Below are 15,607 nucleotides of genomic sequence, written 5' to 3' on the forward strand. Positions count from 1 at the left end.
CAGTGATTTAGATACAAGATGGAAAGATATCAAAGTATGGAGAGATGTCTAACAACCAACCCAGGTCGTGTCTGGGATTGGAGACTCATGATGATGAAGCACGTTTTGCACGGTTGTTGATGGAGGCTTCAAATCGTTCTTTCATATTTGTTCAGAGTATGAAATTTCACCAAATTATTGTGCTAACACGAGTAAGAAAAGTAGACATGCATGTATGTTGAACTTCTTTCGTAATTAGCCAACCGTGCGATCCGGAGGTGCGGGGGAAGGACAAGTTGGAAAAAAAGCAAATGTAGCTTTCTCCCTAAAAGAGTCAGCGATCTGCATCCATTATAATCTCCACTTTCCTGTTCATACTTCTGCCAATTCAGCAGACTCGCCATGCTTTCTTCATGTGATACACATTCATTTACGGATCAAGTCCCTGTTGTGTCTGGACCCTCCCCACCCCCTCACTGCCCATATCGACTCAAAATGCATTGCTGCCACCTCTTCATGTTTGACACACATCTCTCCAAACTTCCATTCACTTTTCTACAACATGTGGCTCCCTCCCACACTCCTCCACAGTGTCTTGTCATGTCGCGTACATGTTCACCCCAAAGGGTAAAAAAAAAAAATCAGTGAGACCCCTATTGAAAAACATTGGAGAAAACCCAAGAAATTGAAATAGGAATCCAAGAAACTTAGAGCGAACCCCAAGATACTGAGAGGAAAATCCAAAACACTCAGGCACAGCAGGCAAGGGCGAGTGTTTTTGGAGAAAAGAAGGAGACGTTACTGTAAGTAAAGACAACACTTTTGGATCTGATCCTTACAGAAGACCGGAACCATCAGCAGCTGCCGGTGCACTGAAATAAATAGGCCTGATTTTCGGGTAAACATAAAACATGACAATCCATTGCACGGCCGTGAGACTCTGAAAATAAGTTTCAATGGGTATCCTTGAGAGCATCGACGCGTATGATGTTGTTACATTTGTCATTTTTATAAATGTTACCAATATTAAATATACTGTATGCATTAATAGTAACGATACTGCATTAATACGAGCCACCACAACAATCAGCCCACAGACAGCAGAGATCTGGCAGAATCAAATGATTTCACGCTACCTCTCCACAGATTTGCTCCGTCTCCCGCTATCGGCCGAGCCGTCCCTGTCGCGCCGCTCCGATCCAGACGACGGCGTCTTGGCAGCATCGCGCTTGCGCGGGCTCCGTCCAGAGCGCTGCCCGCCACCGGTGCCGCCATCCCCGCGCTCGCCGGCCTCCCCCCACGCCTCGCCGGCACCGCCGTCGCTGAACACGCTGTCCACGTTCAGGTCCTCCTGCCGCCGCCGCTTGCCCTTGGCATCCTTCTGCCTCCTCCCGGACGACAGGCGAGGTGGAAACCGACCGTCCGCCAGGTCGCTTCCGGCGGAAGGAGAGGACAGCGGTTCGGATGCCTCCGGAGGGTCGCGCGCGGCGGGCGGGGTCACGACCCCGAGCCGCCCCGCCTCGTGCGGAGCATCCACCCTCGCGTCGTCCGCCCTGGGCCTCCCGGCCCAGGAAGAACCGTTGGTGGCCACAGGGGGAGGCTCGCCCCGGCTCACGTCGTTCATCGCGGGCACGCGGATCACGTCGAAGCCGAGGACGTGCGTGCGTCGCGGGGGTGGCGGCGGCCCCGTCTCAGACTTGGGCCCCCGGCCGTCGTTGGACGAATCCGTTCGGGAATCGCTGAGAATTGAAGGCACCAGTCCTGCCGAGCACAAAAAGGCACGTTAGGAATTTACGCGATGGATGGGCGGTGATCTGTTTGTGACAGTACAGCACAAGTATGTTGCTGATGTACCTCTGTGGTAATTTTAAATGAGGTCACTTAACATGCATATCACATGCACACGACCTACCAGGTTTCCTTCCATTTGTGAATGAATTATTAATGAAGTAGCCGTTTATTCCAAAGCCAGACACTCCTGAGATTTTTTTTTGGACAAAGGCTCATAATGATTGCAATTGTCTGGTTGTAGGCGTAGTTGTAATAACTGGCCATTAGAAGATTTTTTTTTTATATTCATCACATTTGTGAATGTTTGACCTTGAAATTCAGGTCAACATGCTGATGACCTGTTAAAGCTCCAAAAACCCTGCAGGGTAAATTGGGCGTAAAGATTATTTGGTACGCCGGGATCGTTACGCTAAAATCATTAATTCATGAGTGGGTGCGTGAGTGACCGGGTGCTCACAAAGCAATTACCAGAATCCTCGCTGTCAGAGTAGATTCCAACGGGGCCAGGCCCCGAGCTCTCGCCCTTGTGCGCCGAGCCTCCGAGGGGAGTGGCGTCCGGGTGTGAGTAGAGCAGCAGCAAGGGCTGGTAGTGGCTCTGGACGCACTTGCTCACCACGTCCTTCCAGTGAGATCCGACCTGAAAACGAGCGAACGGGTTCACACAAGAAAGTGCGTTCTTGACGGGGTGTGGGCGTGCTCTGGGAGGTTTAATTTATCAAGTTTTTGAGCCAGCTGGCCAGGATTGAGCAAAACATAGCCTGCTTTTCATCCAGGAGTGGGAGGGGAGTGTTGACAAGTGAGCAAGTGAACGACATCTACTAGCTCGCTTGCAAGGATATTTGTTAATTACGGGCGAGCAGCCTGTAAAAATCAAGCGAATGCTTTGGCGGTTCAGCATCGGACATGTGCAGACTAATCCGCGTGCTCATCCTGAACGTTGAAAACACACCACCTTGAAACAACACACTGCAACGGTTTGAAAACCAAGGCATCATTATTATTTTTAAACAATCGACAAAAAATTACAACGCTTTACCTCCTTAACTTGCGCATCGTCAAAGTAACACCAGCGGCGCTTGTGAGTGTGGTAGACGAAGGACGAGTAGTGCTTGCCGTAGTAGCACACCATTCCCACCAGGGACAGCTCGGACGCCTTGGCCCGTTCATCCGTCACGCGGTAGTACAGCTGTACCCATCACGCAGGAAAGGGAGCAGGCAGTCGCATTGTAGGTGCGAGCGTTGCAGTCCAAACGGCTCGCCGCACACGCAACCCGTGGCTACGGAACTCTCGCTGAGCTTTATAAAAACAATACAAGCGCCCGTACATTGATCAATGCGCGTTTAACCTGAAAACTGAACCGTGCGTCTGTGGATAGGCATGGCAGCAGACGAACAGAATGGCAAAAAAGGAAATATTGATCAGAAATGGTGCTGGAGCTTCATTTAGCATCACGTTCCAAACTGTATAACCTTCAAGGCACTGCGGGTTTCCAGAGGGGTGTGGCCAATTGCTGGAGGATGAGGTGTGATTGGGCAAAACGTATTGAGGATCGTGTCACATGTGTGACCGAATCAATCGCAAAACCTCCCAGCAGCCGGTTGTTTCTGTGGAGTTCCGCACTTACTCAACACCAATCCGTGGGGCCACACCTCACAGTCCAGCTTTTCACAATGACCAATCACCCCACGCATAATGCAGCTGATCAAGGTAACTTCCACACAATACTTTTTTTTTACTTTGTAATTTTGCAATGGGTAACAAAGAGAAAAAAAAGCTCATTTTACAATGAATGATAAAGGGTATGCAAGTTATTTATTAATCAGAGAGTGTCTCATGGAGTCTTGCTTGGTCAATGTCTGTCAAGGAGTGGACTAAAGACCGTAACTTAACACGTAATTAACTAACCATTTAGAATAACTAATGGATATGACGAACCAGTTTTTCTGCGTAAAGTATAGCTTACATTAATATATTTAACAATGTATTAGAACCATCTTGTACAACTAATTAACTCTGATTAAAAAAACCTTCAATTATGTGAATACACCAAGCTATAAGTATCATTCCTGCCAGTTTCTGCTCCCTTGTGAGCAGACATTGAACACATCACACCCGTAATAAATTGGCGCGTCTGTTCAAGCGACACGTTTATTATGTGGCTGTGTCAGGTGGTGGAGGGTTAACGACACACATTTTTCATCACTTATTAATCATTGACCATAAATCGCGTGACCGCGCGTGTGCAAGTCGCCATACATCTGGGAGGTAGAGGCACGTGCCGATGATGTGCAAGATGTCGGCAGCTTGGTGCGATTGCTCTGAGTCCCACACCAGCCCCACCGCCACCACCTGGGGCTGGTTCATCAGGACCTTGCGGATTCGCTGCATCTCCCCGCACTCGGCCTTCAATCGCATCATGGGCGGCGGGTGACAAAACGTGACAACGCCGAGTCAAATCAACGAGCACGCGATACACGGCAAGCGGGGAGGGCAAAGAGCGAATGAGAATGCACGCCTGCCTGTTTCTGCACGTGTGCACAATTCGAGCAACGATCAGCCCCCTTAACTCACCCTGCCCCCAACTTCAGCGGTGGAAATTATTTTACAATGTGCTGCCGCCTTGCATCTGTTTTCACCACGGATAATATTTACATGTATTTACAGCCCCTTGTTACTCCAGTGCTGGATGAAGGCCTCTCCACTCCGTTTCGGTCGTGGGATGGTTTAAAGAAAATTCGCCACGAAGTGTTTTTGTGAGCGTTGGTGACGTGGAAGCCTAGGAACTGTTCATATATCGCTCGCCACTGATGTTAGGCGTGACCGGGAATCGAACCCAGGTCACTGGATGGGTAGTGCAGTGTGCACACCTCTGTGCTACCATTCCACCCCACCTGTTTAGTGCAATGCTAATGTCACCAAGAAGCATGATTGTTTATGATACAATTGTATGGCTGTCATTTTGGTGTTTTAACAACGTTATGAATTAAGGAAATTCGTTAATTATAAGAAAATGTATTTCTTCAGAGTAAAACCGTTTGAAAAAGTAGCACATCTTTCAAAGAGGCAGACACGAACTGCCTTGAAATGTGATTTCATGTCACGGTAATATGATACATTAAGTAACAACAAACAAGCGTCACGAGTACATCAAAGCCCTTTCCAAACACTCCGATTTAACGGTATCGTACCCTGTATATTAAAAGACAACATAAAGAAAACATTATCGCTACACCCACAATACCACCCTTATCCTCGTCCTAAGCATATTTGATAAAATCACTCGTGGGAAAATAAAGACACGTGCGAAGACACTGAGCACAGCGATCATCGCATGTGGCACCCACCACAGCTGTTGGCAGCAGTTTCACGCACAGAAGGAATGGAAAAAGTTACGGCAGAAAGGAAGAGGGAGAGGCAGAACACGCCCAAGGGTAGCTGATATTAAAAAAAACACGTGACACATCACGGCGATAGTTGCCAACCGAAGCTTTACGAGCCAATCTGCACGCCACGGACAAACACAGTATCGCGACACGCTCCGAAGTAAAGTACGTCGCCTTAGGCGGCGGCGGCAAAAAATAATCGTGTCGTGGGGTATTTTTTTTTGTAAGAAAAAACAAAGTGGGCATGGTGATTAAGGTAAAAGTGGAACGACATTCAGAGTATGTCGGGGATGATGCAGCTGCACAGCAACCCAGGGTAGTGGTGGCGGCTTCAGCATACGGGGTGGAGCGGGGGATTCGTTCGGCTCTGCGCAGTTGTCTGCATGAATCATTAAAATTGCACCCGCGTGTTTGTATAAATCCTAAGGCTGTGCCTGACACATACAAGGTCCTCGAGCATCAACAGCTGAAACGGAGGGAATGTATTGAATATTTTACAGTGCATATATGGCTTATTTAAAATGAATCTGTGAATTTGATTAAAAAAAATAATTGTGCGTGTTTACAGATGGCAGCCAAACGAGAAGACATCAAATGAAGACCGATAAAATAAACACCGAATAAAAAAAAATGTAAAAAAACATCATGACGATGTGGTTAATACGAGGCAAGATGTTATGCTGAACAGCTGCAATAATAAGGGGAGGATTGTTGTTGGGGGTGGCAGCGGTGGGGGGGGAAAGGAGCGTGTGTCTGTAAGCGAGCGCTCGTGTGCGTGGCGTGCCGTACCGGGCAACTGCGCAGGTCGCCACTCCCGCTGGCCTCTCTCAGCAACTTCCCAAACGATCCGCAGCTCGACTGATCAGCCCTGTCACTCGCCCTCTCCGCTGTCACACTGGGAAGAGGAGCAGCACCACGAGTATGAGTACACTGGGAACAGCAGCAGGACGAGCATGAGTACCGAGTACTTCATGGTACAAATCATACAGTACTCATACAATGTTTTCCCAACCCTTACAGCTCTAGGTCGCTGCCTTGATCGCTCACCCCCAAGGGTAGTGATGTGGTCCTGCATCGTGTCTGCGTGTGTGGGCGGAAAGTGGGGAGCGGTGGTGCAGCGGTGGTGCAGCGGTCAGTGCGTTGCACTTCGAAACCGGTGGCAATTATCTGAACCGGTCCTGGGCCTTCCCTGGGTCGACTCAGCCTCAAATAAGTACCGGTGATGTGTCTAAAGATCGGCACTTGGACGAGACAAAGGCAGCCAGGCATGGTGCTGGCCACCCACTCCCTCGTGTGCCTTGCCGGCCTTTATAGGTGCTCGCTAACAACACTTGCCCCCTACAATCTGTTAAAGGCCATATGGGGATATTTATCTTTGTGTGCGGAAAGCAGTGGCATTTTGGTTTACACACTACCCTACGATCCTGGTCACAATCTACATGATCTGACAGTGTTCTTAAAATTAAGAGTACATATTGCAGTGTGTAAATATTAATAATGGTGGGGAAAAGGCAGTTTGAGGTGTGTGCTGGTCACACTACCTCATGGAATTCCATGCTTGCCATAACAGATGCTAACAACACATTCCCTACTGGTCTACAAGGTTGAGCTGGCAATCAATGTATGTTTGTATGTAATTGAATGTATAAATCCAGCTGCCTGGCATGCAAAATGTTTTCATTGGGCAGACCCATGAAACATTTTGCAAGGATTACATGATTTGCAAGGGTAACATTATAAAAAATAAATACTGCGTGTCAAGCTATTGTGAATAATGTTTTTAATCTAAAGATATTTATTAGTCACAATGAGGGAGATTTAATCAGGACGACACGAACAGTGGATCAGTGTCACGCAAGGAAAAATGCAAAAATCTTAAACACAACTTTGGAATTTGATCAGTAATTACATGTACCATTAAGTCTATTTTGTGGTGCTGAATGACTTTATGAAGAGTACACGTTTGCACAACTAACTAAAATACAGTGTATGCATAATAGGATAGAATTTGAAATGGCCGATGAAGAGTTTGTTCAACGCAAAGATACGTCTTGGAGTTTGGATTAGAAGACACGAGGTTTGCCAAGTGTGAATCATGCAATCATAATTGGATAAACTTATCAAAACCAGATAACATATTATGGTAGTTAATTATTTGAAACTTGTGTAAAATGTAGAAATTAAAAAATTCTTGTGATTTTTCTAGTATATTATGTATAGTATAAAATACTTTTATTTTGCTTTAAAAAATATATTATCTTTATTTTTAATGGTTGGCTCGTTTGTTTTTGTTGCACCGAGATATTTTGTACCGTAGTGTTTAACCAAGCTTCTCCTTGGCAAATTGGATGTTTACTTTCAAGGGCGCTCACTTGGTTATAATGTTTGTGTATCTACAGCATGTGTGTGTATGTAATGGTTGGGGGAAACGGTAGTTTAACAATGAGCGCACTGCACTATGAACCCGGTGACCCAACTTCGATTCCTGCTCCCGGGCAAAATCAGTGGCAGATATCTGAACCGGTCCTGAGCCTCCCCCTAGGTCGACACAGCTTTAAATGAGTACCTGGTGCACTGGCCATCCACACCCTTGTGCACCATGTTGACCTTCACAGGCACTCGCTAACAGCCCTTGTCCCAACAGTATGCTAAGGCTATATGGTAGATCTTTGTCTTCATATATGTAAGGTTAAGAGGTCATCAGAGTCAATGCTGCTGTTGCCACAAAACCTCATCACCACTTCCTTCCTCCCTCCCTTAAGACTACAGCTCAATCGAGAAACTCAAGAGGGATTTGGAGGAAATTTGTATGGAAGTGGAAACCCTGGCATTGACACGGTAAACGCCATGGCGTCTGTGTCCAGTGCAGTAAGAACACAACTCGCGCTCCATCAACAAGACATTCATTGAGAGCACACAACTCTTCAGCCCGACACTACGAACATCAGCCGGCGTTCAGATTCTCACCAGAGCGCGCTTGTGGAGACGTAGTGAACCATTTGGATGAAAGGCAAGGGGTCTGAAGTGGCTCCGCAGCGCCTGCAAACGCACTGCGGGACACAACACACACACACGACCATATTGACACGATGGGGAAACGCTCCGGCGACATTCATTTACTCACCCCTCTTATTTATTTATTCGCGCTCACGCACACTGCGATGCTCCCGATTCGGCATCCTTGACTCGGAGAAGGGGACTTTCATTGAGTGACAGGCGCGAAGCGGAAATTGCACGCCGGTCCCACGAGCCGGGGGTGCTCCCCGACAGATCCGGGGTCAGGGACATTGATTGTGCAAGTGAGAGATGCTGCGCACTCGCCTCGCTCTTATAAACCCACGATTGCCTGAGATGTGCCTTTCGCAGCAGCTGGCAGCTCAATGGTGAGACACTGTTCTGCTTTGTGCTAAATAGGTCTAATGTCGTGGAGGTGTGCAAGCAAGCAAGGTCATGTGTATTTAACATTTCATTATTTTACATGGGCACCATAGAAGAAGAAAAACACAGGACAGAGGTTTAACTTATTTGGCCAGGGGATATCTGGTAAATGTGGACTTGCCAACTGGCCTTTATTTTTCTAGGATTGTTTTAAGGTTCCACATCAGAAAATAAACATCATGGATAGACGAAAAAACCTTTTGAAGCCAAACTCGGATAAGCGAGAATTCAGCATAAGCCAGAAATGCTAAAAATATTCATCCCTATTTTTTTATTCGCCAAAAAACTCCAATCGGAACACTGTGCGATAATTAAGCTGCCCAGGGTTAGATGTAGAGCGCGATGCACAGATTGAACAGGAAATTCTATATTTGTTTATTGAGACTTGCAAGTGTAAAACGCTATCCCAGACAATTCAATACAGTAAATATAATTATTAACTTGCAATTCTATAGTTATATACACATTCTGTATCTATCTGTTGTATGGAATTGGTGCACCAAATGCTCAAAAGCTGCACTCATCCATGTGCTTTGCCAGGGCTCCCTTTCTCTTGCGAGAATTATAGATTTATATTCATTTTACAAATAAACTCAAGCCGATTAGACTCAGCCTCTGCTTCTTGGCGTTCAAAGATTCAGCCTTCCATCTCTGCTTATGTTGACGGTAAGTGACTTAAACTGTACAGTGGCTTTCTTCAGTGCTTTCAAAGAGTTCATATTCAATTGTAAATATTTAGTTGGTATTTACTAATTACATGATAATTAAATGTGCTGTGTTAATCACGTGTAAACACAATTTAACGTCAATAATTATGCAGAATTTGATTATTTATAGTATAGCGACATCTCAAACAACCGTAATGGCTTTCCCCCATGCAAGCCTGCTTCGAGAGGTTTTAATCTCTAAATTGGGCAATTTTTTTTTATTACTGAAGGTCACGCGTTAATAATTTTCCAGCTTTCACACTGCAAGGTCAACAGTTGTTATAATTTTGATGTAAAGCTTTCGTGACTGCAGGGATTCATATTCTTGGTTCTTTCGGTAAAGTCACTTAGAAGGGAAACAATAAAATAAATAAAATTAAAAAATATAAAACAATTAAATGTCTAATGCTCTGCCACTACAACAAGCCCAATTGGGCTCACGCAATCAGCAAACTTGTGGGTAAATTGACCAAGTTCAACATTTCCACATTACCCCAGTTACCAAACTCATTCTATATGATAGTAAACGGTGAAGCTTCACAGAAATCAGATGTAGTTGCATTACCAAAAATAGCACACCAATACAATCAACACAACTCCTCTGTGCATACTCTTTGGTTTTTTCGGTAAAGTCACGTAGATAAAAAATAAAATAAATGAAAACAACTAAATTAAATCACGACGTTTCGAGCGCAACACAAGCATCCTTCTTCAGGTGGGGACAACGTAGTGAAAGCACAATCGCTTAAGTGTGTCTAAGAGATGGCTGTGACGAGAAATTATATAGTTGCGCTCAAAACGTCGTGATTTAATTTGGTTTTCATTTATTTTATTTTTTACCTACGTGACTTTACCGAAAAAACCAGAGTATGAATCCTTGTAATCACTAAAGCTTCATATCTAGAATCCTGTGCATACCTCTCTACTATTGCACAGTCTTGGTGGCGTTCAGCACACAAGCTCCTGTTGTCACGCAATGGGGAATCCTGAACTTTCCTCCAGAGGCCAGCTAGTTCTAGATCGTGCACTTATCAAAGCACAGTTGCCAGTCACTCCCACAATGTGTTAGTCATGGACTCGTGCCAACAAGCACTTGAAAAATATAGCTGCCAAGGTCACGGAAGGGTCACACTTTCATGCTCATGGAATAACACCAATGAATGTCACATGTATTGTTATAATATGTTCCACAGAACAATAGTACCCACGTATCAGCACAAATTAGATGTTCAATTGTTCCAATTTATAAGGCGAAACGCAATAACACAAGTCCAGTGGGTACATAAACACTGAACACATCCAAACGGGTGGTGGGGGAGGGGTCAAAACTTCAGCAACATCAAACAGTCCCTTTAAAAATCTATTTACAAAGAGAAACATCCCCCTTCTTGTCAAACTATTTAGGCCAAGTGCTCTCAGCGACCACCCAACAAGGTCACAGTGACACACGAGGAAAAGATGTGTCGGCAAAGGCTAGCACCACTAGCACCACGCTTGGCCACCTTTGTCTCTCCATTGCTGATGTTTTTCTATGCCAAATCAGATACTCATTTAACACCGTTGGGAAACTGAGACCGATCAAGAAAAGCAAAACAAAAATTAAATTTACCGAAATAAATTAAGAAATGTTTATGATCACCACCCATTCCTCACGATTACCTATGGATCATCAGACACGTGGGCAATGGCAAAGAAAATGTACAAAATCTGAAAAGTACGCAACGACGCATGAAGGGGTGCATTCTAGGATTGCAGTAAAAGAGGAATAACGTGGAGCAAAGAACAAATACAAATTGTAGATGTATTGACTGTGAAGAAAAGCAGACTTGGGCAGCACATGTCACTGGAATGGATGACGGCCGATCGTTAGGAGCGACGATGGAGTGAGTGGCAACTCTCAGAGGGAATAGGCCAAAGAGTGAGGGGATCAGCTGTCGCGCAGGAGCAAAAAGGATTGCTGCACCACGAGACCATGAGGTGTGGCAACTGCTTGGGGAAGCCTTCATCTAGCAGAGAACAGATAACGTGTGATGATGATGATGATGATACACACAAAATAAGCTTTGGCTTAATGGAATGAGACTGTCTAGGTAAGAAAGGACAGACAAAGTGACGCGAGTACCGATTCTTACATTTTAAAAAAAATTACCCCAAATTTAATTGCCTGGGGGAGAAGATGAGTATATTCTTAGGTTTTAATCGGTAAAGTCACGTAGGTAAAAATTTAAAATTAATAAAAGTAAAATAAACATAAAATAAAAATCACGACGTTTCGGAGGCAACACAAGCTTCCAACAAAGGCTCAGTCCCATGTACAGCAACCGCACCTTTACATCAGCTGCACCTTAACAACTCTTGGAACCTCCCATTTCAACCAGCCGACACAACAAAGGCTCATTCCTAACAGCGTGCTTCAGCCACACCGAACCTCACAATGGCTCCTCCCACCCTCAACCAGTCTATATACAAGGACTGTTTTCTTGGAATTTCTCTTACTTGATGCAGCAGTCGTACTGTGACGGTTCCTCCTGAAGACGGAAGCTTGTGTTGCCTCCGAAACGTCGTGATTTTTATTTTATTTTGCTCTTTTTAATTTTAATTTTTTACCTACGTGACTTTACCAAAAAAACCTAAGAATATGAATCATTGCAGTCACAAAAGCTTCAAATCTGGAGAAGATGAGGTTGATCGTTGCACGCTTAGTTCACGCACCTGTTCAAACAGCGCGATGGCGAACTTCTGGTGCGGGATACAATTGGTGGACGTGCACACATCCTCGTGGCCCTCGCCAGCCACTTGACGATGCAGCCACATCATCAGGTTCTCCTGGGCAATGGAAAAAAATTAGTCAGCTAAAACATTCACAATCTATGACTGTGTACAAAGACAAAGATACACCCCCGCCCACCCCCCGTATAGCCTGAACAGACTGTAGGGGCAAGTGCTGTGGGCCAGCACCGATGAAGGCCGGCAGGCCAGAAAGCACCAGGTACTCATTTTGGGGTGAGTTGACCTAGGGGAAGCCCTAAACCGGTTCAGATATTCGTCACTGGTGTTGACCACGAGTTCAACGTACTAACCACTGCACCACCGCTCCCCACGACTGTGTACACACACGCATGCATACGTACATTAATTGCATTACAAAGGTATAGAGGGAGCAGGGGGGTCATGTTTGTGAGCCGCATTATGGTAATGTGCAAGCGCATTACGGTAATGAACAAGTGCACGTCACCATAATGTGACTCACAAACACGACCCTGCTCTCTGTAGAGCTTTGCTGGTTTTAGTTTCAAAAGGAAATGCATGTTCTGCAGAGTTCACATCTACAGTGCGGAACAAAGCCTCGGGGCCGGCTCATTGTCACCTTGCAATTACACAAAACACTGATGCGATTGTGCAGCTCGGGCAACATTCAAGTGGTGTCCGATGTTATTCTTTAAAGCAATGCTTTTGCTCTTTTATACCGATGATTAAGTGAAAGACAAAAGAAAGGCATTTGTATTAAATGCTTGAATGGTTATTCTTTTAATTGCTTGAGCGCATTCTTTCAATCACACGTTTCTGCACTCCCAGCTGTTGATTAAGTAAAGGATAATCACATTCGTGGTTCATTGTTTGACTGCATTTAATCACTTGTTAAAATCGCCAACTGTGTTAAAACTGTGTTTTCCGGTTTGATTCGCATGATGTCACTGACTTTATCTAGCAGTGAAGCAGTGTCTAAAGCAAACAGGATCTTGCTATAGGCATTAGTTACCGACCTTCATTTACTCTTTAAACTTTATTTGCTTAGGTGACTCACCAATGTAAAACAAAACTGCCCATTGTGTAGTCCAAAGAGTAACATTTACTTTACACTAAATCCTGGATTTACTAACACTACTTGCTAAAGTGGGACACTGCTTACTAAGATGGGACGTTACTTTCCAAATGACACTGTCGAATAATAAGACACTGAACTCATTAGTCATTTACCATCTGTATTCGATTGAGATGATTGTACTTTATTTTCAAAAGAAAGCTGCTTCTTTAAGCAAGGCTACCGATTTATACCACAGGATGAATCACAACCCTGCAAGCAACGCTCATCCTTCTCTCGTATAAGTCATCGTGCACACACGTGAGTCACGGTAAAAAGCGAACGCCAATAGATTGTGCTTTAGTAGATCATAAAAGGCTAGCAGAGCCACCAAACCAAAAGAAAACAATGACACACTGTTCAAAACACCTTGGCACTTTCATGTTGATTTAGCTAAGCATGTTTTGAAAAGCTTTCTTTAAGCCAATGTGGAGCAGGCGAGTGGTTTCACGGTACAATGGGACGTGAGATCTATTGGCCCCTTCGACCATCACCGAGCCACTTTCACGGTTTTTTCCTAAGTTTCCAAGTCAGCCAGCACCTGCATACGTTTGAACATGAGCGGCACTAAATTCTTCAAATTCAACTCTCGAAAAAGAGGGGTGGTTTATTTTGTTAATCAAGGCGGATTTCAATCGGCTGCTTGTGTAACAAATGAGGTGGAAAGTGTTTGAGGTGTAGCACAATATTGATTTTCCTTTTGAGCAGCCGCCTGACGTTGATTTAACGCAACGGGGCTGCAGTGAGCGAGTACAAGGGGTGGCTGTACAGTTGATACCCAAATGTCCCGGACAGATCGAATGTCAATTGCCGTTACTCAATTACAACACAAGTGTTTGAACTGGGCAGCTTCATTTTGGAACGTGCACCATAATTCACGAGAGTCGCAAAAAAAATACTTAAATTATTTTTAGCTGAAAAAGAAACGAGGAATTCCCGCGCGAAAAATCGGCGAACTGGAATTTGCTGCCACGACTCAAGAATGTGAAATCCTATAGCTACGGTATTATTGCAACGTACTTAAAAGTATGTTGAAGTGGTGTCAGAGTTGGAACAGGATAAGAGGACCCTTTTTGTTCAAGCAAACACACCTCTGCCACACATTTTCCATTCATATAACCTTTCCTGTTGAAATATGTGAAAAGGTTACACGAGCAGCCAATCCAGGCAATTCAACATCGGTAAGGGCAGTAAATTGTGTCGTACGAAAACAAACTTAATAACCCACGTGGTGTGCACACGCCGAGCTCATTAATATAATTACACTGGACGAGTAATCCTGCACAGCATCATGAGATTTAATAAAAAGATACGGCGCGTCTTTTGATAATCTGCACTGCTCTGCAATGTGCCAATTGGGCTGCCAGAATTTCCCCTATAAAACGAGCATGCGCAGGTGTAACACGCTGGGAAGCCCATCCATTAAAGTAGCCTCCAGTTTGTTAGAGTATTCAACTCTACAAAGAAATACGCGTATGGAAACATGCATATATATGAACACACAAACACACACGTTGAGCATGTGAGCTTATGCCTGCCCGCCTGCAAGTGTTCGAACGTATGCACTGGCGTGGATTTTTCTCCGGGTTTTCCCTCCACAATAAGAATAAACCTGCGTTTAAAGTTACTTGTCTGCTATAAATTGACATATGATAAAAAAAACACTTTATTGTGCAATCATTTGCGACCAGGTCACTTCTGAAAAACTAAATAAAAACCTGACAGTTTATAGGCGTGAGAACTGACGGGTGCAAGCGACATCGTCCACGAAGCTGAAAAGCCGGCCGGGGGGGGGGAGGTTGACTCACAAAGCACTCAGCCGCGTCGTCCATGAGGCCGAGTTGAAAGCGCTGCTCCTCACGGAAGGTCTCGGCCAGCGCTCGCCGCAGCTCGTCCGACGTGAGCACGTCACGCTGGCTGCTCTCAAACTGGGAGAAGAGCGCCTGCAGCAGCAGCAGCATCGCAAAAAAAACACAGCCAGCAGTCACAGGACCGCTGATTACACTGGAGGGAGGAGGAGACGCTCTACCCCGTCAGGTGATAATGGAGCTTACAGACTATAATCATTGTTAGTTGCGCGTGGAATGATTCACCCAATGTCTCACTGCGACAAGTTAAAGTGTAACAAAACAGGATTTATGGTTCAGCTCAAAGACAGGATTCTATTTGTCTCACGTGTATTATCTGGTGTATTGTCTGTCCCTTTGTTCAGCATCGCTTACCGGTAACGTTTGCATGAATTGATAAAAAAATGTAAATAATGTTTACACAAATTAAAAACTCACCACATTCATCATTATCCGAGCAATTTCACAGAAATAAATAGTAGGCTAAAGCTTCAGGCAATGACTCTTCTTCAAAGTAGAGAGGAGGGGGTGAAAATATTTACAAACTTTCCCTGAATCTGATATTTCTCATTACTCCTTTTGTTCAAGTCCAGGGTACA

General features: G+C 44.9%; 1 protein-coding gene across 4 annotated transcripts in view; it reads right to left on the reverse strand.

Moving 5' to 3' along the window:
• Nucleotides 1-15,607, reverse strand: part of LOC144724400 (ubiquitin carboxyl-terminal hydrolase 54-like) — a 48,420-nt gene that overhangs the window by 17,688 nt on the left and 15,125 nt on the right. For all 4 annotated transcript variants that reach the window (XR_013586473.1, XM_078603489.1, XM_078603491.1 and 1 more), the window contains exons 4-11: nucleotides 14,970-15,104; nucleotides 12,012-12,125; nucleotides 8,122-8,204; nucleotides 5,944-6,049; nucleotides 4,028-4,174; nucleotides 2,807-2,956; nucleotides 2,239-2,407; nucleotides 1,116-1,740 (exon numbers count right to left, since the gene is read on the reverse strand). Coding sequence is in view for 3 of the 4 variants with exons in the window: in XM_078603489.1 (XP_078459615.1) it covers nucleotides 1,116-1,740; nucleotides 2,239-2,407; nucleotides 2,807-2,956; nucleotides 4,028-4,174; nucleotides 5,944-6,049; nucleotides 8,122-8,204; nucleotides 12,012-12,125; nucleotides 14,970-15,104 (1,529 nt within the window). In the remaining variant the exon portion in view is untranslated. The remainder of the gene's footprint in view (nucleotides 1-1,115; nucleotides 1,741-2,238; nucleotides 2,408-2,806; nucleotides 2,957-4,027; nucleotides 4,175-5,943; nucleotides 6,050-8,121; nucleotides 8,205-12,011; nucleotides 12,126-14,969; nucleotides 15,105-15,607) is intronic.

Source organism: Lampetra planeri, chromosome 20 (assembly GCF_965212315.1).
Source record: "Lampetra planeri chromosome 20, kcLamPlan1.2.h2, whole genome shotgun sequence".
NCBI classification, from domain to species: domain Eukaryota; kingdom Metazoa; phylum Chordata; class Hyperoartia; order Petromyzontiformes; family Petromyzontidae; genus Lampetra; species Lampetra planeri.